Genomic DNA, 26,624 nt, shown 5'->3' with positions numbered 1-26,624 from the left:
GGAACATTCATAGACTAGTGCCCTAATCCCTTAAATCTCTAATATCTAGTGAAAGCTATTTTCTTTACGACACTTTTGTTAAAATCCTGGGAATTATTTGGGGTCTGTGAACCGAGAATTCACCCTTTTTACATCTGGAATTCTCACTTACACTTCAGTGGAGCCTTTGGTGTTGGCTGGGCTCCTGAGTGGTGTTTTTTGTTATATGTTGACAGGCATTGGTTGTGGAATTCTTTGCATAGGTTTTTGGATATCAAGTGTTGAACCGTGTTGCAGAGGCTGTGCAGTTGCCCCGGCTCTCACTTATCATGAACGTTGACAGGCGTGACAGCCGCCAAATGACATTGACTGACAACAGTCTTTGAAGTGATCAATCAATGTCCTGGGCTAAATAATTAGGACAGACCCTTTCTGTCTTGTAAACAATGATTACTTTTCTTTGTGACACGCACGCTATTTGGATGAGGATGGAACTGTGTGATGTCTGACAACCTGTCCATGCAACCCCCCCCCCCCCCCCCACACACACACAATATGCGCATGGCTTTTGTCTACAAGATTATGTTGATGGGGGTCTGAAGGGTTCTAATAGCTGTTTGATGGATGTGATACAGGAGTGAGGGAAGTTTTACTAAGGGTTTCTTTCCAGGGTAGCTGAACCTCTTGTCGCCTCATTTAGCAGCTGAGCGACGTGTATAAACATCAGCGGTTTGAAGCAACCTCAACCTGGCTAGTCCAGTCTGGTCAGTCTGCTGTTAACCCCCGTCTAACCCCTGCTGTGTCCCTCAGGGTGGAGGCGGAGGAGGACAACATTATCTCACGGGGAGTGGACAAGCCCTCCCGTTCTCCTCTCGCCCGTGTGGGAACTCTCTGCACCTGGGTCCCTCAAGGCTTTCTATTCCTCACGCTAATCCAAGTTTGAGGAAATAGTGGGAGTGTCTGTCTGTTCAGGTATAAAATATGCAGATGCGTGAACCCTGCGTGCCAGCGTGAGAAATGGATTGTTTTTCCAACCCCTCCGCTTGTTAATAAGTGCTCCCTGGGGGGCCTCCTCTTCTCCGAGCCCATGTGAAAAGCAAAGGTTTGGCATTTCGCGTTTTTGAACCGGAGTCCTGAGTTCCAGAAGGGTTTCACAAAAGGCCTGTTGCCTAGCTGCGCGTGAGGAGGCTCGCTCTGCCAGTCTTTGTGCCGGTCTGTCCGGGCTGAACAGAACTCGTACGGAGAGATTCCACAAGAATGCAGTGGGGAGAGATTCCCCCCACCCCCTCTCTCTTTTTTTTTTATCTCATTCATTTCTCAGCCAGCAGGAGGGAGTCATTCAAATGTTACCATCATCAGCAGCCCTTTCAACTCAAATGAAATGACCTCCTCAGAAGTGTGGGGGGAAAAATAAGTTCTTTTTCCCGTTTCTGGTGAATTCTTTCACGTATAGTAGAATGTGGCATTTGTGCACTGGCTGTGGATTGTGTGGTAAATCCTTTGAATTCTGTTGAGTGTTAAACAAAATAATTTATCTTCTCATTTATAAACCTTTGGTTACTTTTTCAATTAGTTTTGCCTGTTTATAATGGAAATTACCATTCACGCAAACTGTGTATATATTGGCTCCTCACCTTTCTCCTACCAGTGGCTATGTACTACTGACATTTCTCCTTCACGACTTCTTATTAGATTTCCTTTTTAGAGCATACAATAAATAATTTAAGGAACAAATAATAATAATAATAATAATAATAATAATAATAATAATAATAATAATAATAATAATAATAATAATAATAATAATAATAATAATAATAATAATAATAATAATAATAATAATAATAATATCTTAAATGTATATAGTGCCTTTCAGGAGACCCAATATGCTCAACAGGAGGGGGCAGCTAAGGGAGGGGAACAGGGAACAACGTAACAACAAAATAATAATCAAAAGGAAAGAAAGAAAGAAAAAGAAAAAAGGGAAATCAGCGTGAATGAGAGTCTCTGCTACAGAGTCGGGGAGAGATGGCCGGAGTCTGAAAATGTTTCTGAGATGGAAAAAAGCTGATTTAGTTATTGTTTTTATGTGGGAATGAAAGGAGAGGGTGAAGTCCACTAGTCCAGTATGACACCCAGGTTGCGGACTTCTGGGGAAGGGTGGATTAGGCAGCCATCCACTTCAAGGAGGAGATCTCCAACTTTCCGGAGCAGTGACTGCTTGGCCACAACCATGAGCTCAGTCTTCTTGCTATTTAGCTTCAAGCAATTGGATGACATGACTTTTGGTCCTCTGTTAACTTAGATGCTGCTCTGAACTAAATCCCATTGTTGTTTTGGTAAAGCAATTAAACCATCTGATTCTAATGGGTTTAGGGCTTAATGTATTTAATTATGGCATGTTTTGGTACTTAAAGGGTGAAGTGCCGCTTTAAAGCAACCTCCTATTCCTCAGTGGCCATAATCTAAGAATGCTAGCAGAAAGCAGTAGTGCATAATGACCACACAGTAAACACTACAGCTTAGTTGGGTCTAATTTGCTTGTCAGACATATTTGTAGTTTTCTTGGCATGCTCACATGTAGCCTGACCATGGCAGAGTTTGAAAAGACACGTTAAATTATCTCCATGTTTCAATGACCAGTGGCCATTGTTACATCATCACTGACCGCTATGAAAGCCAGAGACAAAAAATGCTCTGAGTTTCGTAAAAGTCAGTCAAAGCTTACCAAAAGCACGAGCAGTGAACTCCAAGCCCACGTAACTGAACTCAAACTAGAAAGAAACAGACTAAGAAATGACGTAAACTCCATGATCAAAACTGCTAAAAAAAATGTCATCAATGACAAAACTGAGGAAAACAAAAACAAACCACGTGAACTTCGGAAATTACTCAATAATCAACTAGGCTGCAGTAAAAAACTTAAAACAGATTCTCAAACATAAACATAAAGACGGACAACACGCTCATCACATACAAGCTGGATGTAGCCAATTACTTAAACACTTTCTTCACAAACATAGCCACAACACTGGTAAACAAACTACCCTCCCACTCAGGGCATTATGGGGTAGAACACATAGTAGCATACTACAAGAACCTAGGGGTCCACAAAGACGACTTCAAACTGGAAATGGTAACAACAGATGAGGTACTCAAAAAACTGAGCGCCCTCCAACCAAACAAGGCCACTGGCCATGACAACATCCCCTCCAAATTCCTCAGAGACTCAGCAGCCGCCATCACCCCAGTCATCACACACATAATTAGTGATGCACGCAGGGGGCGAAATTAAAGCCTGCCGCCCGCCAGGGGCGCTCAGTTTTTACCTTTGGCGCTTGCCACTGAGAGCCCTGCCCGCCGTGTGGCGTGTGGACGTGTAGTTCATAACGATACTCTTATTTTGAAAATCTGTGCGGGTCTCATTTCCGGCCCAAGCGCAGCTAGAGTCATAATATCGATGGCTCCGGCAGTTAGCAGCATTCGGTTCGTATGATATTCTTATTTTGAAAAAAAAGTGGCAACGAGTCATATCCGCCCAGCCGGGCCAGCCCTGCAGCGGGATACTATTGGCTTCTGCTCGTATCAACACAGAGCGGCCCGCAGCTCTAGTGCCACTGCTAACGTTAAGCTCTCAGAATGGTAGCAGCTCGCCCGCAGCATCTAGTGCTAACGTTAAGCTCTCAGAATGGTAGCAGCTCGCCCGCAGCTCTAGTGCTAACGTTAAGCTCTCAGAATGGTAGCAGTCTGCTCTAGTCTAGATCGGACCTCCATGAGCTGCATAATACCTCCGTTCCCTCGTTAGCTAGCTCGCGTTAGCTAGCTCACTTAGATCGATCTGTCCCAGTAAACTAAATTGTCTTAACGTTATCTACCGGGCTAGCAGTAGCTACAGATAGCTCCTGTCTCCTGATATCAATGTCTTATAACATTGATTGAATGCGTATTCTAGCTGAGGGCATGTTGAATGTGATTTGACAAAATAACCGTAACGTTAAAAATAGGGTCCAGCTGCATTGCCGGAGAATCCTTGCATGCTGAATGTAGGGTCTAGCTGAATATAGGGTCTAGCTGCAGGGCCGGAGAATCCTTGCTGGAGCTGGAGGCTACTCAAGTATACACACAGACAGTGGAGCTGTTTGCAGATAGCAAGCATTTTGACTTATTGCGTGGTGGCCATGTCTCGCAGATAATACAACTACAAGTATGATTATATAATATATATTTTATAAAAAAAAAAAATTATATAAAATATATATATATATTTTTTTTAATCAAAAAAATTTTGGCAGGTAAGAAATATGCTTGGCGGGTAGACCCATCTACCCGCCACTGGCCGGTGAGTCAAAAAGTTAATTTCGCTCCCTGGATGCACGATATATCGGCCGCCGATATAATATCGGCCGATATGGCCGTTTTTTTACACATCGGTATCGGTCCGATATCAAGTTATCAAATGTAAGTTAGGGCCGATATTAAAAAAAATATATATATCTTTATTTTTTTTTTATTTTTTTTTTTACATGTTTTGGCCTTAAATAATTTCAAAATATCAGTAATTTCTGAAAATAAGTTACAAAAGTAAAAAAGGATGCGTTTTGGAAAATAGCTCTTTATTTGATTATCATAAAAAAGTGTTTTCTATACAGAGATATCGACATCGGAAAATATCGGTATTGGCCAGAACAGCAATATTAATATCGGTTATCGGTATCGGCCACAATTTTCACATCGGTGCATCACTACACATAATAAACCTCTCCATAAAACAGGGACACGTCCCCAAGGACTTCAAAATTGCGAGAGTAACACCCCTGCACAAAAAGGGCAGTAAATTAGACCTAGGCAACTACCGCCCTGTTTCTATCCTTACCTCCATCTCGAAAGTCATGGAAAAAATAGTATACGAAAAGGTCGAAAAGTACCTTGCGGAAAAAAATCTAATCTACGAATTCCAATCTGACTTCAGAACATCCCACTCCACTGACACATGCCTTCTCTATTTGAACGACCACATCAAACAAGAGGTGGATGCGGGCAAAATTACTGCTGGACCTACAAAAGGCCTTCGACACTGTCAATCACACCATTCTGATTGACAAGCTAAAAGCAATTGGTTTTGATAGTCTATCAGTGAGCTGGATACAATCCTACCTGGAGGGGAGAGAACAGATGGTGGAGGTAAACAGTACCCTATCCCCCCCCTCCCAGTGAGCTGTGGTGTTCCACAAGGAAGCATACTAGGTTCCTAATTTTTGCAAATGACATGTCGTCAGCTTGTGACTGCAACTTGTTCCTGTTTGCGGACGACTCAGCCCTGCTGGTCTCTGACAAGAACAAGTTACAGGTTGAAAAAACCCTCAGCTCGGAACTAGACAAAATCTGCATATGGCTCGCCGATAACAAACTATCATTACACATGGGCAAAACAGAGTCCATTCTCTTCGGTTCAAATAACAAACTCAGCATGACCGACGGCTTCTCAGTTACAGTGGGTGACAATATTGTCACAAGGAAAGATGAAATTACCTACCTGGGTTCCATCCTAGAGGCTAATCTTTCCTGTGACAAAATGGCATCCAATGTAATAAAAAAAGTCAACCAACAAACTCGATTCTTGTACCGGATCTCCTCTCTGGTAAACAAGAATACCCTGAAGACTCTGGCACTCATTCAAGGGTACTACGACTATGCTTGCACCTCATGGTACCAAAGCACCTCAAAGGCACTAAAAACAAAATTACAAACATCTCAAAACAAACTGGTCAGACTACTGCTTGACCTGACTCCTAGAACCCACCTCACCCCTGCCCACTTTGACAACCTAGGATGGCTTAGAGTAGACAACAGAGTACAGCAACTTGCAATGGGCCTGGTCTACATCTACAAGATACACTACACGACCAAGGTACCCATGTACATGTCAAAATACTTCCTAAAGGTCAGTGATTACCACGATCACAACACCAGAGGGAGCTCCACAAATCATGTTAAACCCAGATTCGGCTCAAACAAGGAACTAAACACGTTTCGCAATTATGCCACATCAATGTGGAACGCCCTACCCAAAGCTGTAAAGGAATGTGAATCGCTACTCACTTTCAAAAACACTCTCAAAGAACACCTACGGGAGACTGCAATTCGAAACTGGCCCCTGCAAATGTTCTAACCCAACCCCCTCCAATGTACAGTAAATTACCAAGTATGGCTTTGTCAATATTCCAATGTACAGTGTACAGTCTGTGTACTATCTGTATGTCGTGTGTGTCATATATGTTATGATGAATTGAAAATGGGGGACCCTGATGTAAACAAGACGAAAGTCTTTCTCTGGTCTGCATCCCCTTAACAATTGTATGTATTGAGCTGTACTGTACTGTACCCATTCTGCAATCTGTTAATAAAGTTATCAATCAATCAATCAATCAATCATTAAAAGGTTCACCTCTCAGAATAATAATAATGCAGGACCTCTTTTAGGGGGTCTTTATTCGGCATGCAACGAACTGGACATGCAATTGGAGCGGCACACACACACCGGGATACACACATACACATGCATTGTCCTTTTCTCAGTCGCCGATGCGATTGAGTCTCTGCACTTGACCCATCCTGTCGCCCTTCCCCCCATGGGCAGCCGGGAGCCGAGGGCGTCAACGTGAGCCGCGTCCCGGGGACCATCCAAGTGCTCCTGCCCGTCTTCGTCAAGGACGCCACAGCATCAGCGATCTCTTGTTGTTGTTGTGCATGTTTTTCCATTGGGTTTATCTTATCGGGGGGAAACCCTTGCGAGCACGGGGAGAACATGCAAACTCCACACAGAAAGGCCTGGGAGATACCCCACCTGGTCACCTGGCATCATGGAAACCTGGTCCCCAAGCGGGAATCGAACCCTGGACCTTCTTGCTGTGAGGCGACAGTGTTTTTTTTTTGATCCACTTTTTTCTCCCATTTTCTATATTTCCTCCCATCCCAATTTCGTATCATCCAATTCAACCCTCCCCTGTCACGAACGCTGTTTCTTGCCTCCCACAAGCCGGCTGCAATGCGGTACTTGAGGTAACAGCAGTCGCATCTTTTCACCTGCGCAGCTCGATCTCTCAGTGGCGAGGAGTAACGCGTGGGAGGCTCACGCTGCCCCCGACACTTCCTGATTCTACTGCGCAGGCGCACCAACCGACCTGTAGGAGTCGCTGTCCTCAACGCCCCATCCCCACCCATCAGTTTCCCACCCCCTAATACGGCCAATGTGTATTAGTATGAACGACCAGCTAAACTGAAAGCAATGTGGAGCGCTGGGCTCGAACAGGCGAGCCCAGCGTCTCCAGCATTCGTGGCGAGCGCCTTGCCCACTACGCCACGTGTTAACCACTACACCACCGTGCCAATTCTGTCTCACATGTGCGATAGTATACGTGAAAGGGTCAAATTATTCCAGTCTCCTATTTTGTACCGTACATTACAAAAGGCATGGCTGACGTTATTATTATACACAAAGGCCTAAAATAAATTGCTCTGTGTTATAAACATCACACATGACTTTGCACTATTGAAGATATAATGTAGTCACAGAGCAATTATAAGTCCTACCTCTGTTGAAATGTTACTTTATAGAAAATTTTATTTTCTTTATTTTCAGATCTAATAATGTGCCCCTGTGGCAATGTAAAACTCTTTCTCTCTCTCTCTCCTCCCCATTTTGCACTATATTCCAGAATAGCCATACATTTACATTTAGTCATTAGCTGACGCTTTTACCCAAGCGACAAGTTCTGTACGACAAGTCATCAGGAAGGGCACAACTATATCAGCTGAGTATAACAATGTTCATCAAAGTGTTGAGTGCTACAGTGTAGGTTTAGTATATTAGTGCATGACAGTAAGGTTAGTTAGGGTTAGATATTTTTTTTTCATTTCAGATAATGGCTGAAGAAGTGCGTCTTTAGTCGACGGCGAAAGATTGGACGGGTTTCGGCTGTCCTAACTGGTGGGCAGTTCGTTCCACCATTGTGGGGCAAGGACTGAGAAAAGGCAGGTTCTCCTTGATGACCCTCCCAGAGCTCGGATAGGAGTGGGTCTGAGATGGCCAGAAGATGCGGAGCATAGGGGTCTTGAGGGTGTGTAGTTAGAGACCATTGACCGGAGGTAGGCGGGAGCGATTCCCTTTGCCGCACGGTATGCCAGGTCGAGGGCCTTGCAGCGGATTCGTGCGGCATTAGAGCATGAAGTTATTGTAGATTAGACTCTTGGGATCAGATTGGACATGCCTCTTCCTCTGCTGAACAATGACTGTTCAGAAGAAAATTATGTGTTTTTGGTCTTTCTCACTTCCTCTGCAAAAAGCCCTATGGCCCCTGTGTCATCTCAAGTTACCAGCTGGAATGCGTTGCCCTGTAATGTTCCTATACGAGACAATCTCCACATATGGAATGTGCTAATCTTGATAATGGATTATGATGTTTTCACAGCATTTCACCACCTGCCATACAGACTTCCCCCTTTGTCAGTGGCACCTGTGTGTGATGTGTATAGAGGAGTTGACAGTAAAGAGGGTAATTCACACTCACAGATTTCAGTAATGGTTGACAGAAGATTACAGGAGATCCCGCCACCTTGAAGCGCAGGGAGTGAATCAGGTTCACCGCAGGATTAGAAGCACCTGCATGGATGATTCTAACAGTAGTCAGTGTCACTAGGTACTAGGCAGCCTTGAACCAAGAAACCCTCCTCTCACCAGCACCATGTGACCATGTATGCTAAACACCACAGTCTTATCCATTCTACCACCTGAAGAGGATCCAATTCAGGTGGTGAAGTGGAGGATATTTAATTTAGGAGTGGGTTTACACGCCAAGGTGCTACCATTGCAAGGTTTCAACCTTGTTAAACTCACCCCTCTTTAAACTCCATCCACACTCCTGGAGAGCTGGGCTCAACCATTGTTATCGGAGTTCACGGCACCACTTGTAACGGTGGTCACTAGCAGGGCCGCTAGTCACAGACATTTTGGGGAGCAGGGGCTCAAGGCACTCACCCCAGGGCACTGTTCCCACCCAGGGCTTTTTTTTTTTTTTATCCACTTTTTCTCCCATTTTCTATATTTTCTCCCATCCCAATTTCGTATCATCCAATTCAACCCTCCCCTGCCACGAACGCTGTTCCTTGCCTCCCACAAGCCGGCTGCAATGTGGACTAAGTCATACATAGCACAAGTCCCCTCCGGTACTTGAGGTAACAGCAGTCGCATCTTTTCACCTGCGCAGCTCGATCTCTCAGTGGCGAGGAGTAACGCGTGGGAGGCTCACGCTGCCCCCGACACTTCCTGATTCTACTGCGCAGGCGCACCAACCGACCTGTAGGAGTCGCTGTCCACAACGCCCGATCCCCACCCATCAGTTTCCCACCCCATAATACGCCCAATGTGTATTAGTATGAACGACCAGCTAAACTGAAAGCAATGTGGAGCGCTGGGCTCGAACAGGCGAGCCCAGCGTCTCCGCATTCGTGGCGAGCGCCTTGCCCACTACGCCACGTAGCCGCCCAAGCAGGGCTTTTTAAAGAGGGGAGCAGGTGTGTTTCACTATAGGGGCTGGAGCTCAAAACCACACAGCCCTAACACTCTTTATCTCCTCCATAACGAGGCCACGCTCTACACACACTGCAACTCTGCCCACGAGGCCTTGGAGAGTGGGGTACTTTTTAAATTGATAGTATACAGTGTATTTTCAATCTTTCATGGATATTACTATACATTTCCCTTTTTATATTTGAATGAATTTCAATTGAGAAGAAATAAAGAAAAAATTAAATACAATTTACACCAGCCAAATAAAGGGAACGTTTAGACTCTGAGGGCAAAGGGGCAGGGGGTCAAGCCCCCCCATGGGCCCTATCTGTGCACATGCCTGGTCACCAGGTACTAGCAGGCACTTTGCGCTCAGCACCTGTCCTCCGACAGCCTCCAACCCTACACTCACCAGCACCATGTGACCACGTATCTTAAACACCACAGTCTTGTCCTTTTGACCAGCTGAAGAGGATCCAATTCAGGTTGTGAAGTGGAGGGTATTTAACTTAGGAGTGAGTTTACACCAAGGGGCTATCATTGCAAGGTTACAACCTAGTTACATCTGCTTTAATCTGAGTCTGGCTTTACAGACTTACATTAATCTTGTTAATTGGGGCCAGCTATTGGCTGTGTGAGAGCCTATGAGAAACCTGATTCATGTAAGACTCCACTGGCAGAGGAGCAGGCTAGTCTCTCTACCCACTACTCCCAACTACGATGAAAGCCCTCATGGCTCCACTTTGCTGAGAAGGGAACAGAGACTGGCCTCTGGCTGGTTGCTAATCACCAAAACACCATCTTCGCAGCCCCCACCCCCATCGAGTGCCGTCATTGGCCTATTTCTCCAGACGCGGAGGATCAAGAAAACCACCTCTCTATGACCACAGATCCATGTGAGAAGACGAGGGCTACTCCCTGTAGTGTAAGAACCATGTGTGGAAATAGGGAGGTATGCAGAGGTATATCCCTGGTGAAACAGCGGGTTTGAAGTGTTATCAACAGACCTATGATCTGCGGCTGCTGCGTAAAGCCTTCCTGTTTCAGATGTACTCTCTTCAAAGGCTGATCCAAGACGTTCTGATTGTGTTGATAGGGGGGGTTGCAGACCTCAAACCCTAACCTAACAGTCATGAAAGCATAGCGTGCTCCTCTGAAGCTAAACGCCCCCCTTTGTTCCAGTATGTACTGTAAGCTAATGTAGTTCTGTTCAACCTGCATGTATAGCTAAGAGTTCGGGATTATCTAAGATTTGGTTTGAGGTTTGGCAGATAATAACCACTTGTATCATATTATTTAATTTAATAGCTGTGTACATATATACACTGTGGGTCAGAAGAGGAGGAACCCCTTATTCCCAAATGTTGTACTGACAGCCCAAATAAGATGTAATAGAGCCAGCACAATCATGTCAAGACATGCTCTGCGCGTCTGTTTTGAACAGATCACAAATCATAAACCACTCATTTTGAGCCTTGGAGTTGATGCAAGCCAAAGAGAAAAGGTGATGGGAAGAAAAAGAGGCATGCCAAGATTGAGAACGTTTATGGTTCTATATTTCACTCACAACACCTGTTACCTGGAGATATCGAGTGCTCTGGTACATCTTAATGTCCACACGAGGCCTCCTATGTGAGATTCGGTGGAGAGGGAGAGATAACGCGGTCTGTATTACCTCACTTTCTACGCAAGTGAAGACATTCCTATCTAGACGCAGCACCGTGTCAGATTGGCTCACTGTGATCTCACGATAATGGAACACAAACATGAAAGCTGTCAGACTTGTCGACTTATCACCGGCACACCAGGCTCACTCACACACACCCTCACACACACTTACATGTTCATGGGAAATGCTTTGTCGGGTCACTTGATTTTAAGCATAACTGGGTGGCATTTATGCACAGTACTGTACATCTGTCGTGTGTCGTCTAAATCGCTGACAGGTGAAGGAGGCGTACTCTGCATGAGGGTGTTGGAGCCCTGGTAAAACCATGTATCTTCAAAAGGTTGACTTTGAATGTAGTAAGAGAGACCGGTTTATTTGAATGTAGTGAGAGAGACCGGTTTATTTGAATGTAGTAAGAGAGACTGGTCCTTGAACAAGATACTTAACCCCTAATTTCTCCCAATGAGCAGGTTAGCACCTTGCATGGTTGCCTCCGCCGTCGGTGTGTGAATGTGTGAGTGAATCTGTGAATGTGAGGAACAAAATGGTAAAGCTCAAAGTTTGGATAAAAGCGCTATATAAATGCACCATTTACCATTTACCATTATTTCCCCCTTTGAGGTCAATGCATTGTTGACATTTTACAACAGTTTGACATGGTCCCAGTCACATTTTACAACAGTTTGACATGGTCCCAGTCACATTTTACAACACTTTGACATGGTCCCAGAGTCACATTTTACAACAGTTTGACATGGTCCCAGTCACATTTTACAACACTTTGACATGGTCCCAGAGTCACATTTTACAACAGTTTGACATGGTCCCAGAGTCACATTTTACAACTGTTTGACATGGTCCCAGTCACATTTTACAACAGTTTGACATGGTCCCAGAGTCACATTTTACAACAGTTTGACATGGTCCCAGAGTCACATTTTACACACTTTGACATGGTCCCAGAGTCACATTTTACAACACTTTGACATGGTCCCAGAGTCACATTTTACAACAGTTTGACATGGTCCCAGAGTCACATTTTACAACTGTTTGACATGGTCCCAGAGTCACATTTTACAACAGTTTGACATGGTCCCAGAGTCACATTTTACACACTTTGACATGGTCCCAGAGTCACATTTTACAATTGTTTGACATGGTCCCAGAGTCACATTTTACAACAGTTTGACATGGTCCCAGAGTCACATTTTACACACTTTGACATGGTCCCAGTTACATTTTACAACAGTTTGACATGGTCCCAGAGTCACATTTTACACACTTTGACATGGTCCCAGAGTCACATTTTACAACAGTTTGACATGGTCCCAGAGTCATGTTCATGGGAAATGCTTTGTCGGGTCACTTGATTTTAAGCATAACTGGGTGGCATTTATGCACAGTACTGTACACATCTGTCGTGTGTCGTCTAAATCGCTGACAGGTGAAGGAGGCGTACTCTGCATGAGGGTGTTGGAGCCCTGGTAAAACCATGTATCTTCAAAAGGCTGACTTTGAATGTAGTAAGAGAGACCGGTTTATTTGAATGTAGTGAGAGAGACCGGTTTATTTGAATGTAGTAAGAGAGACTGGTCCTTGAGCAAGATACTTAACCCCTAATTTCTCCCAATGAGCAGGTTAGCACCTTGCATGGTTGCCTCCGCCGTCGGTGTGTGAATGTGTGAGTGAATCTGTGAATGTGAGGAACAAAATGGTAAAGCTCAAAGTTTGGATAAAAGCGCTATATAAATGCACCATTTACCATTTACCATTATTTCCCCCTTTGAGGTCAATGCATTGTTGACATTTTACAACAGTTTGACATGGTCCCAGTCACATTTTACAACAGTTTGACATGGTCCCAGTCACATTTTACAACACTTTGACATGGTCCCAGAGTCACATTTTACAACAGTTTGACATGGTCCCAGTCACATTTTACAACACTTTGACATGGTCCCAGAGTCACATTTTACAACAGTTTGACATGGTCCCAGAGTCACATTTTACACACTTTGACATGGTCCCAGAGTCACATTTTACAACACTTTGACATGGTCCCAGAGTCACATTTTACAACAGTTTGACATGGTCCCAGAGTCACATTTTACAACTGTTTGACATGGTCCCAGAGTCACATTTACAACAGTTTGACATGGTCCCAGAGTCACATTTTACACACTTTGACATGGTCCCAGAGTCACATTTGACAACAGTTTGACATGGTCCCAGAGTCACATTTTACAACAGTTTGACATGGTCCCAGTCACATTTTACAACACTTTGACATGGTCCCAGAGTCACATTTTACAACAGTTTGACATGGTCCCAGAGTCACATTTTACACACTTTGACATGGTCCCAGAGTCACATTTTACAACTGTTTGACATGGTCCCAGTCACATTTTACAACAGTTTGACATGGTCCCAGAGTCACATTTTACAACAGTTTGACATGGTCCCAGAGTCACATTTTACACACTTTGACATGGTCCCAGAGTCACATTTTACAACACTTTGACATGGTCCCAGAGTCACATTTTACAACAGTTTGACATGGTCCCAGAGTCACATTTTACAACTGTTTGACATGGTCCCAGAGTCACATTTTACAACAGTTTGACATGGTCCCAGAGTCACATTTTACACACTTTGACATGGTCCCAGAGTCACATTTTACAATTGTTTGACATGGTCCCAGAGTCACATTTTACAACAGTTTGACATGGTCCCAGAGTCACATTTTACACACTTTGACATGGTCCCAGTCACATTTTACAACAGTTTGACATGGTCCCAGAGTCACATTTTACACACTTTGACATGGTCCCAGAGTCACATTTTACAACACTTTGACATGGTCCCAGAGTCACATTTTACACACTTTGACCTGGTCCCAGAGTCACATTTTACAACACTTTGACATGGTCCCAGAGTCACATTTGACAACACTTTGACATGGGTCGCTTTCACATATAGTTTTGGTGGACTCGTGCGGTTCTGGTGGTGAAGTTGCAACATTGTTGCATTCTTCATTTGGTTCGCCTGTGTTCACATAGCAATCTGTCAGGCGCACCAAACTATCTGAACAATGTCACGCGGTCGGAAAGGGCGCGTCTATTGGACAGTGGAAATGTGTGTGTGGCTGCGAGCCCGTGTGTGCGCGCGCGCGTGTGTGTGTCTGTGTGTGGACTGCGAGCTCTGTCTGACTCCAGATCAGCGGAGGCGAGTTGTTCTATTGAAGCCGATTACCACCATCCTCTCGCTAAACAACTTGTACACCACGTTGTTATATATATATAATAATAACAATATAATAAGCTGCGTTTTTTCTTCCTTCTTCCCAAGATGCACAGTTAGATATATAGATATATAGATAGATAGATAGATAGATAGATAGATAGATAGAGAGATAGATGCAGTGTGCTTGTTTTGCATTGAATGCTGCGAGCAGTGGTAATAATAAGCACTTCCTATATTTGGTTCGTGTTTGGTCCGATGAAGCGAACCGAGACCTACGTTTTCAGGCGGACCAGAGTTCGCCTGTTTGGTCCGGCGGACCGAGTTCGACCGCATTCACACAAACCCGAAAAACCGCCCCTGTGTGAAAGCGACCATGGTCCCAGAGTCACATTTTACAACACTTTGACATGGTCCCAGTCACATTTTACACACTTTGACATGGTCCCAGTCACATTTTACAACAGTTTGACATGGTCCCAGAGTCACATTTTACAACAGTTTGACATGGTCCCAGTCACATTTTACAACAGTTTGACATGGTCCCAGTCACATTTTACAACACTTTGACATGGTCCCAGAGTCACATTTTACACACTTTGACATGGTCCCAGAGTCACATTTTACAACACTTTGACATGGTCCCAGAGTCACATTTTACAACACTTTGACATGGTCCCAGAGTCACATTTTACAACACTTTGACATGGTCCCTCACATTTTACAACAAGACAAATACATTTGGAAATGCGAGGCTCTTGAAAGACACAGATAGCATGAATAATTGGGTGATTTCTGGCGAGCTTGTAGAAACACAGAGACATCTTTGACAGCTCAACATGTTGAGAGGTTGTAAATGATGATGTGATGAGGAGTCAAGATGAGGTGAATACTTGTCCTGGGAACACAGCCCTTCTTTCCTGTCGAGTCACTCAGCCTTAACCCTGCGGTCACACCGACTCTCACTCAGCTAACCACAGGATTGTGTCTCCGACTGTGTTTATGAGGTATTTACATTTCAGTACGTATGGACGACACGCTCTTGCGGTCGGGCGGGCTGTCGATTGATAAAGATCCCCTTCCACACGTGTGTATTTAACACTTTAAAAGTGCTGTGTATTGAATAACAATTTGTTTGGTGTGGTTTTTCCCACAGAAAATGTCCAATAAAATGGTCTGGAAGCATCCCTACATCTTTTCCCTCATTGAGGATGCCAGGATCTATGAACCCCCTTCCCCCCCCACGTCTTCCCCCAAGCCGGTTAAGTTGATATTTTTCCACCAAAATGGTTAACCAAAAATCAAACCGTTTCACATTAGCATAAATGTTAGCAGTTAGCATTTCCTGGATTACAGTGTGGCCAGCAGGACCTTGATAGCTTCACAGGATTAGTTGTGTCACACAGATGTTGAGGAAGTACACAGAAGCCCCCCGTCTCAGTTGAAGGATGTGAAAAGGGGCGCTCTGGTGACAAGTTCTGCACAAATAATAATCTGCATAGTCAAAGTCCTGGATCCAAGTTAACTGTAGAAAAAACACGTTTGAGTGTTGAGTGAACCTTTAACCTTATTCAACATCTGCTAGGCACTTGTCACAAATCCGCAGTGGTGATACAATCCCTATTGAAATCTCCGTCTACACCTCCCCATTCTCTCCTGCTTTCCTGTTTGCCAGGCTACTGTGAACACGCGCTGGCTTGTTATCATTCCATGTGTTTCCTGTTCTTTTCCAGGCAGCCGAGAGGATGACATGAGTGGAGGAATCCTGGGAGTGGACGGAGTTTGCAGTAGTAGCGGTAGCACCACCACCACCACCTCACCTCCTCTCGTGCAGTTTCCGTGCCTGGCACCTGTCTGAGCGGTGGTAGTCATGAGTTAGACGTTTCCAGACAGCCGCCCAGCCTCCCACATCTGGAGCATCGTGTCTGGAGACAGCAGCATCACCTGCCCTGATTCATGAGCCAGCAGGATGCGGCGGCGGTCCTCGCACTCTCCGAGCGCCTCCTCGTAGCCTCGCACAAGGGCCAGGCCGACAATGTGGTGCAGCTCATCAACAAGGGCGCCAAAGTAGCCGTGACCAAGGTGAGTGAAGTCAAACTTATGACCTGTAGTAGCAAAGAAAACTGAGGGAAATAGCTTCCATGTAGGCCCAGAAATATGAGAAAATATGATAATAAGTTGTAGTTGTGCACAAAATCAAACAGGCACTAAGAAGCCTGGAACACAGATAGCTGTGGATATACATGCAGTGACAGCAACCTGTTTCGAACTATAGTGTTCTTCATCAGGCAGCATTGAACTAGTGTTCTTCCTCAGGCAGCATTGAACTAGTGTTCTTCCTCAGGCAGCATTGAACTAGTGTTCTTCATTGAACTAGTGTTCTTCCTCAGGCAGCATTGAACTAGTGTTCTTCATTGAACTAGTGTTCTTCATTGAACTAGTGTTCTTCATTGAACTAGTGTTCTTCCTCAGGCAGCATTGAACTAGTGTTCTTCATTGAACTAGTGTTCTTCATTGAACTCGTGTTCTTCCTCAGGCAGCATTGAACTAGTGTTGTTCATTGAACTAGTGTTCTTCCTCAGGCAGCATTGAACTAGTGTTCTTTCTCAGGCAGCATTGAATGATAATCAGGATGGACCCTAAAAATAAGAATGGAAGGCAGGAAAAAGAAGAATGACTGAGCACAATAAAGAGGAAATTAAATTATATATATCAATTGTCACACTTGTAACGGCTTGTTTCTACTACATAGGAGGTGATATGAACCAGAAAACACCAGAGACTGTTTGTGTGTGTGTGTGTGTGTGTGTGTGTGTGTGTGTGTGTGTGTGTGTGTGTGTGTGTGTGTGTGTGTGTGTGTGTGTGTGTGTGTGTCCCATCTGTATTTCATGCTCCAATTAGACAATCGACAGCACAATGTAAAAAGATTAGAGGGTCCATATTTGAGCACGTTTCAACATTATATCAAGATTAACGACAATGCCGATGTACAGCAAGACTTGTAAGTCATGATGTGTAATATCGACCCGTTTATTAAACCTGGTGTGTATTTGGAGCGGCGTTAAGAGCCGCAGTGAGAAGGGCTCGCCGTGGAACCGACCGTGCGAAATGAACCAAGGCCGCGCGGGACTCTCGCTGACTGAGTGCGTGTGGCCCTCGTGTGAGACGGCTGTGTCCGTTTGTTCCATCTGTCTCACTGTTAGCGCAGCTGTGGCCACCGCTGCACATCTGGGCGAGGTTACACGACACATAAAACCTGGGATTTAATTTACCTCGCGATACAACGCGTCTCGTGCTCTGAAATGACCAAAGACAAGTCAGTATAGGGAGGTCAGTGTTTCCCCTAGGATTTTTTTCAGGGTGGGTGGTAGGCCCCCCAAAACTACTAGTGCTGTCGCGGGGCGCGAGTGTCACGGATACGTGGTGTCAACAGTGTCGTCATAGACACGCACAGTAAGGTGGTTGTTAGTATCGGTGCATTTCTCTACACTGAGCTGAAATGAAACGATTGCACATAAATTTGGTAAATAAATATAAAAAATATTTAGTTACAACACATAAATAAACTTATTTACAATTTTACATACAGTAGTGACAACACACATATGAACTATTTACAATACAGGGACAGTGTTTCCCCACAGGATTTTGTGAGACTGTGGTGGGTGAACCTCAGACCCTCTAGGGGGGTCCTGGGGGCGTCTATTTTTTTACCCAACGGATTTCCAGTTCCGCGTTCGCATTCTGCGATCTGATTGGCCACTGACGTTTCTGGTGCGATCTGATTGGCCACTGACGTTTCTGGTCATGTGACATGTGCGCCCAATCGCGTGACGCCTGTGTCTTTGCCCATTTCCGCCTCGAAAGGCATGCAAACTACCTAACGCCTAGTTTATCACTGGTTAAGCTCTTTCGAAGTTGGTTAAGGTTAGAGTTTGGAATCAGGGCTGGCGTTCTATCGCCCTGCTCTAAGACAAACTCTAACCTTAACCAACTTCGAAAGAGTGCCTAAGCTTAACCGGTGAAAGAAACAGGCGTCACACGATTGGCCGCACATGTCACACGACCAGAAACGTCAGTGGCCAATCAGATCGCAGAACGAGCACGCGGAACTGGAAATCCGTTGGTAAAAGTATTGACGCGTCCTGGGGCATGCTCCCCCGGAGTTTTTTGTTGTTGTTGTTGTTGTATATTTTAAAGTTAAATGCATCAATCTGGTGCACTTTGAGAGCAAAATAAAGATACCAGATCTATGATGAACTTTGTGCTCAAAACACAAAATCGACTTCCCAATCCTCTCCTCGGAGCACCCCAGCCGTTCAATGTATTTGTTCAATTCCACCACCAGCACACCTGATTCAACTTAACTAGCCCTTACTTTATTAGTTGAATCAGGTGTGCTGGTGGTGGAATTTAACAAATACATGGAATGGCTGGGGTGCCTCGAGGAGAGGTTTGAGAACCACGGGACTAGAGCATACATTTGAGCCGTCAAAGAAATGAAGCGGTTACCTGTGTTGAACTGGTTTATTTTTTTGAAAATATAAAAATATACTGGATTACTATTACGACTACTACCACTGCCAATACTACTGATACATCCCTATTGGCAATGTATCAGTCTAGATAATTAATGGGAAACACTGAGGGAGGCGCATACAACACTCATAACTATTTACAACCAGTGTCAGAGCGAGCGCACTCAAGTTGTTCAGAAATTCTGAGGGCTCAGAGTGCACACTGGACGCTCTGACAAAAGAGTCAGTTTATCAGAGTGGAGCAGATTTTCAGAGTGAATTTATTAACTCACCTTAACTAGGGCCCTATGAAATCCGTTTTTATCTTTTCCTGTTTTCGGATATGAATCTTCCTGTTTTCGGATTTCTCTGTTTTTAATTTTCCCGTTTTCGGATTTCTCTGATTTAATATTTTTTCCTTTGGATTTAACAAAAAAAAAACAATACAACTAACTTTAATAATAGTACATCTGCAAACAGTGCCAGTGTAGTTCAATGTTCAGTGCCAGTTAGGTTATGAGGTTTCTTTTTTTCAATTAAGTTCAGTTCAATGCAGTTCAACTGCCAGTGCAGTGCAATAACTAAATAATAATTAAATAGTTAAATAATACAAAATAATAATTTGTTTAAAAGAAATCAAGAAAGAAACTGTAACATGTAATTTATTTCAAAGAGATGTCCTTTAAAGGTTCATGCTTCTCCCCATCTCTGGCTGACATCACCATTGTGATACATGATGGATAGGCCTTTGTGTTTTCCTCAGTGAGGGATTCTCTTTTGCCGGTCAGCAGCGTTTTGTACTTGCTGAAGCTTCTCTCTGTATAATTATTTTTAAATTTAGTTTAAATATCAACATTATCTGGCCATCCTCAGTAAATACTATCAAACTTTCCAAAGACCAGAGTTGGGACGGGCACGCACGCACACACACAGAAAGGGAGAATGGCTTATATGAGCTATCCAGTTCATATATCAACTATCCAGTTAGTTTTTATAGTGTAACGTTACTTGAAGGAGAGAGAGAGAAAGAGACTGAGACTTGTTACGCGCGACGCTAGTCAGTCTCGGAATGGATTTGGTAGCTTTTTTCGGCGTCTCCGTAGACCGTGCCACACCACCATTTTTTATCCACTTTTTCTCCCATTTTCTATATTTTCTCCCATCCCAATTTCGTATCATCCAATTCAACCCTCCCCTGTCACGGACGCTGTTTCTTGCCTCCCACAAGCCGGCTGCAATGTGGACTAAGTCATACATAGCACAAGTCCCCTCCGGTACTTGAGGTAACAGCAGTCGCATCTTTTTACCTGCGCAGCTCGATCTCTCAGTGGCGAGGAGTAACGCGTGGGAGGCTCACGCTGCCCCCGACACTTCCTGATTCTACTGCGCAGGCGCACCAACCGACCTGTAGGAGTCGCTGTCCACAACGCCCGATCCCCACCCATCAGTTTCCCACCCCCTAATACGGCCAATGTGTATTAGTACGGACGACCAGCTAAACTGAAAGCAAATGTGGAGCACTGGGCTCGAACTGACGAGCCCAGTGTCTCCAGCATTTCGTGGCGAGCGCCTTGCCCACTACGCCACGTAGCCGCCCCGCCACACCACCATTTTAAAGTCTTAGTGAAGATTGATTTATATGAAAACCGATTTATGTATAATTTAGCTAGCTCGCCAACGTTACTGTGATTAAAGCAAACTTTAATAAAAAAAAATGTATAAAAAAAAAAAAATCTTTTATACATTTTTTTTTATTATACTTTTTTCAGGGGGTGCGGGGGGTCCCGTTAGCGGGGTGCCAAGGCAATGGTAGGGGAAACACTGGAGGTGTAGTCTGACGTCACTTTAGTTTCCCACGCGGTCCACCCGTATAGGGATTTATCATTGAGAAAATATTATCGGTTATTGTAATAATTCTGCCTCATGAACATTGGCAAGCTTTCCATTTTTGCACAAAATGAGTTCCCTTCTATCACTAACATTATTGTTTAAGCATTTTTTGTTGAAATAAAGTTAGTTATAAGGTTTTTAATCTGTCGTAAAGAAAATAACTACACTTACCAGTGTACGTCGTTCAGTGCTGACACCTAATACAGCCAGGAGTCTACACTGTGGTGACGTCAGTCAGCAGCGCGAAAGTGAAGTGTAGTTCCTCAGTGAACGAAAATGTAAACATTGTTATTTTGATACAATTAATTGTGATTTTTTTCATGTTGAGCTATAGGTTGTGGATGAATACACACAGAAAGGTACACCATGCCAATGTTCATGCTTTATTTTTAGTTTTAAACGAGACGATTTAGAAATGGGTCCACTGGAAATACATTGCCATTTTCAAGGGTGGGAAACACCAATGACGTAACCACTACACCTCCCTATAGCATCTGAGCAAAGTGCAATTCCACAATGCAGGGCCTTTTAAGAGAGGTTATACCCTTTCCTGTTTGGTTCAGCAGTCCCTCGCAGTGTGGTAACACTAGGACAACATATAATCACCACAAGGTTGTTATTGCTTTGTGTGTTGTTGTCTAGGTACAGTATCTGTTTGCTTTCTGTTACCGGAGTCACTTACTCTCTGCCAGATGTGCTTGACTCGAGTCATGTTGTGCTGCATACGAACAGGCCGTCTTTGTAGCGTCCAAAGCAGCCGCTGCACTCAAGATGAACCGGAGGTATCAAGTGAGAATGTAGGTCAAGCCCTCAGATCTCCACACTATTTATCTGTACAGCCCTGCAATGTGATATCAGGAGCTGCCGTTTGATTTGAAACTCACGAACGTAACCTCCCTTGACGTAATAACAGAACATATCTCTGGGCGCCGGACAATAAGGCCTCTGTTTTCATTTTCTAAAACACTATTTAAGCTGCATGATTTGCTGGTTTGGGAAATGTTTGAGGTTTAAGGTTTAGAACGCCAAATTCCCAGCCCCAACACACAGTCACTATAATGTGTGTGCGTGTGTGTGTGTGTGTGTGTGTGTGTGTGTGCGTGTGCGTGTGCGTGTGTGTGTGTGTGTGCGTGTTTCTAAATATCAACAATCAAGTATGCCTGAAATGTTTATTTTATTTAATTTGTCCATTATTTATACAGTTAAACACTATGACACAAATAAACCTTTTTTCAAACAAACTAAATAAACAAATAAAAATAAGAGATACAAACAAGTACTAAACATGACAAAATAAAGGGTTCAGCAAGGAGAGAGAGAGAGAGAGAGAGAGAGAGAGAGAGAGAGAGAGAGAGAGAGAGAATAGACTTGGGTCTGTCCATTTGTATGTGGCATAATATCTAAAACCAGTTTTGACAGTTTTGATGTATCTAAAGCTAAGTAATCCTGTGACCTCACGTGATCGTAGTCATTTGTGACCTAATATGAATGTAGTACGACAATCTAGGCCAGTGCTAACAGTTAAATACTATTACATCTGTCACTGTTTCCCTTTGATGGTTTTTATTACTGGTTGTATTTGGACAGTCTGGCAGGATTCCATCATTATAGGCTTAATCCTGGATTAAGAGGATAGAATTTCAACTGAGAATTCCTATGTCTCTGAATGGGGAGTGAGGGGATTGTTTCTTTTCTTTTTTTAAGTGTCAAGTATTGGAATGTCTTAAGTCTGAAGAAGAGAGAAATAACGAGAGAGAGAGATATCGAGAGCGAGAAGGAGATAAAAGAAGGTGGGTGGGGGATGGGGGAAAGGAAGAAGAGAGACACTGGAGAGGAGAAAGAGAGGGAGGAAGAGTGAGAGGTGGCATACTACACAGTGGAAGGTTCTGAATGGTGGGGTCGCTTGAGGGCGATCCTGCGGCTCAACTCTGCAAAATGAGTAATTGTCTAATCGCATCACTAATCATTTCATCCGCTATACTTTAGTGCACAATAAGAGATATAAGAAATTACGACCGTATTCTGATCGCTCACTCCGCTGTTATCTCCCCGCCTGCATTATAGACACAGCTATGGGATTCTGAGCGAAATCACATCTAATGACAAAATAAATCCTTCATCTGCGGGTTATATATTACCTCTTGTATATAACGATACTATATATAGAGGGAGTCTCCCTCCTGTGAAGTCACATGTTGGAAACTCTGGAGCCGAGAGCGCTAGACTGCTGTTCACCTGTTTGCTGTGGAGACAACAGACCCCCCCCCCCCCCGCCCCCTGCTACTGTTGGCTGGTGTTTTACCTGAGTCTAGCGGGTGGCAGCCCTCCAAGCCGGGCTCTGTGTGTAACACTACCCCGGGAACCACATGAATACCGGGCAGTGCGGAGCCGCACCCACAATGAACGAATGCCCCCCCTCTTATTGAGACTGTACTCTCTGGGTATCATGGGTAAAGTCTTAATAAAATGGGCTGTGTTAATGCTTTTAAATACACACACACACACTCACGCACACACACACACACACACACACACACACACACACACACACACACACACACACACACACACACACACACACATACACACACACACACACACACACACACACACACGCACACACACACACACACACACACGCACACACACACACACACACACACACACACGCACACCTGACCTGTAATCCCGACGCATTAACACAGGTTGGCGACAGCCAGCTGCACGTTCAGTGGCGAGGGGCGGATGTTTGAAGCTCACGCTGACATCCTGGCTTGGCGTTCTTCCTTTATTTGTGTTCATTAACTGGGATGTACTGTTGTTAAGTGTTTACATTAGCTCAACCTAATCATCTCTGGGTTTACGCATTATTTCCTCCTTGTTGCTCGTCTAAGAGGAGGCACATTCCACAAGGGTAGTCACCTTTCCGGTTTGCCTTTCTCACCTCACGCCCACGGTATATGATATGCAGATGATAGTGTGATAGTAAAAATGGAGAACATGCCTGCGCTATAGCCAACATGTTTTTCTTTTAATCGCCATATGATAAACCTCTTTAAAGATAAATGACCCATATATTGTTTGGCCTGCAGTGTACTCAAGTGTTACCATGGGGGCGTGGCGGGCGGGGCTTAGGGTTGTATCCTGTGCCTGGCTGACATGAGCAGCTGTGGTGTTTCCACTGTCTTCTTCTAAATCATAGATTAGATCAGGCGTTTGTCTGTTTACTGTCCTTTCATTATTCATACGGGTTGCGCTCCGTGATGGAAGTATGACACGTGGCACAATGATATCGAACTAGTCTTCATAGCGTGACTCACCGCGACACGACTGTGGTGGTAAATGGCTGCATTTATATAGCTCTTTTATCCAAAGCGCTTTACAATTTGTTCCTCACATTTTACCCAAGGTGCCACATTTTAGCAAGGTGCCACCCTGCTCATCGGGAGCGGTTAGGGGTTAAGTTTCTTGCTCAAGGAAACTTCCGACACGCTGCCCGGGAGGAGCGGGAATCGAACCGGAAACCTCTGGATTACCAGACGACTGCTCTACCTCCTGAGCCACTGTCGCCCCACGGTGGACCTCGCTTTGGTCTCTCTGTCTCTGTGGGGAGCGTGTGTGTTTTTCTTTTGTGTTTTCTTTTTGGTGCAGTCTACCGGTTTCAACTGGTTGAGTGTGTGTTTTATGTCCTCAGTATGGCAGAAGTCCCCTGCACCTGTCCGCCTACAAGGGCCACATCGAGGTCGTCCGTATCCTGCTGAAGGCCGGCTGTGACCTGGACATCCAGGACGATGTAAGAGCCTCCGTCTTTCTGCCCACCAGTTGCAATGCGCTCCTTTCTCCCTTTCATGCATTTCCAGCTTGCACTGCAGTCATGACTGTGATGTGTGCGTGTATGTGCGTGCGTGCGTGCGTGCATGCGTGCGTGCATGTGTGTGTGTGTGGTTCATCGCTTGGCTTCTCTGTGGCAAAGCGTTTAGCATACATAGCTCATGGTTTCTGAGTGTCTGAGAAAATAATTCACTTGTGTCGTTGTTCAAGTCCCTTTAACACTTTCAGGTGTGCAGTCTCACGTGTGTGAGATGGGATTTCGAGATGTGAACATTCTATTGATGATGTTAACAATGGCTATTTGAATTCCAATGTAGAAATGTAAGAAACGCACACACGCCTGAACGGTTTAAATGTTGTATAAGTTGCGGCAGGACGTTTTACTTGAGGAATCTGGAACCTGTGTTTGATTGCAGTGCGGCAATTCCCCAGAGTCTCTGTCTCCCCCAGTCGTATCATAATGTCGTCCAGTGGCCTAGAGTGGGATCATTTTGACTGGCCACTAGTGGGCTCACCTTCTGGGTGCAGGTCCAAGCTTGCCCCAGTCCGCAGCCCGAACCTCTGGCGCTCCCAAATTCTCTCCTTCTGGTCAACGAGCTCCCGAACAGGCTGCAGTCTATCCTCATCGGCTGGGGGGAGCAGACTCAGGCAGGAGGAGGAGGAGGAGGAGGAGGAGGAGGAGGAGGAGGAGGAGGAGGAGGGGAGAGAGAGAAGACAGTGGAGGAGGGCTGGGAGAGAGCCTGGAGGATCAGGGAGAGTGAAGGAGGTTAGAGAAACCTACTGAGCCCCGTCTCACTGCCCCAACTCAGCTCCACTCCTCTGCTACTGTCTGCACGCATAGAACTTGAACTGATAGAGCGGCCATTCCTATTTCAAATCCACACGCTTGAATATGGAATGGCTGCCAATAGAACGTAGTATTGACCATATTAACACGGCGGGCCGTTTTGCTCTTATGTCACGCTCAAGTTGGGATTCCTTTTCACTCTGCTCTGTTCCCAAGGTGGAATCCCAACCTGAGCATGAAGAATCCCAACCTGAGCATGACATAAGAGCAAAATGGCCACGGTGTGGATATGGTCAATTGCCATGTATGTAATGGAAGTGTTGGGGTGGTACATGAGAATCAGAAAGCTGAGGCCTTATTAACTCATTGACTGCCACGCTGTTTTTCCATCTGTACTCCCTGGCGCCAGCGTTTTTGACCATTTTCACGATGTTTGCAGACCCATCGTATATTCTATATTATAGCTATGGAGACAATAGTATGGCTCATTTGAAAGTAGGGCTGGGCGATATGACGATATTATATAAATATCGGGTACAGTTCATTAACGATACACTTTTTAAACGTATCGTGGATATCGTGATGTTTTGCCCTCGTGTTAGAGGCTGCCGCGGCTGAGATGAGACTTACAAACGCAGTGCTAAATGCTTTCCTCTCCCTCTCGCCTCTCCCTCTCGCAGAAAAAAAAAGTCAGTCACACACACACTTGCCCAAATTACGTCATCTACACGCACATACACGCACGCAAGCGCACACACCTAGCCAGAGACAGAGAGGCGGTGGCTCGGTGCTAGGGATGCCCTCTGAAACCCAGGAGTAAGCTCCGACGTTAACGGTACTGCTATCGGTAAGTTAGTCTATGAGCGGATTAGCTACGGAGCTAACAGAGTGTACCATCCATCTGCGACGCAACAGTGGCAGCAACAGTGGACACGGAGTAATGTTAACGTTATGTGGAGTTCATACTACACTACACGTATGAACTCGACATAGCGTTAACGTTACTCCGTTTCCATGAAGTGTTTAATTAGGAGCAATCTGTTGTTGAAAATGTAACGTTAACCGGAAAACCGGAAATGGAATGCGAGGACAGGAAGCCGTCATGAAGTCGGCTTCTGGCCCTTGTAGTCATATATATTGTAGTCT

At 44.8% G+C, this 26,624-nt stretch overlaps 1 protein-coding gene across 2 annotated transcripts in view; it reads left to right on the top strand.

Annotated features, from left to right (window-relative positions):
- The window catches only part of ankrd6b (ankyrin repeat domain 6b), a 70,062-nt gene that overhangs the window by 10,363 nt on the left and 33,075 nt on the right, over positions 1 to 26,624 (top strand). For both annotated transcript variants that reach the window (XM_084313814.1, XM_084313813.1), the window contains exons 2-3: positions 16,187 to 16,535; positions 24,555 to 24,653. In XM_084313814.1, coding sequence (XP_084169940.1) covers positions 16,410 to 16,535; positions 24,555 to 24,653 — 225 coding nt within the window. In that variant the 5' untranslated portion in view covers positions 16,187 to 16,409. The remainder of the gene's footprint in view (positions 1 to 16,186; positions 16,536 to 24,554; positions 24,654 to 26,624) is intronic.

This window comes from Notolepis coatsorum (genome assembly GCF_963971535.1).
Source record: "Notolepis coatsorum genome assembly, chromosome: 5".
Classification (NCBI taxonomy): domain Eukaryota; kingdom Metazoa; phylum Chordata; class Actinopteri; order Aulopiformes; family Paralepididae; genus Notolepis; species Notolepis coatsorum.
Note: the sequence above shows the minus strand (reverse complement) of the source record. Positions and strands in the feature narration are given on the sequence as shown.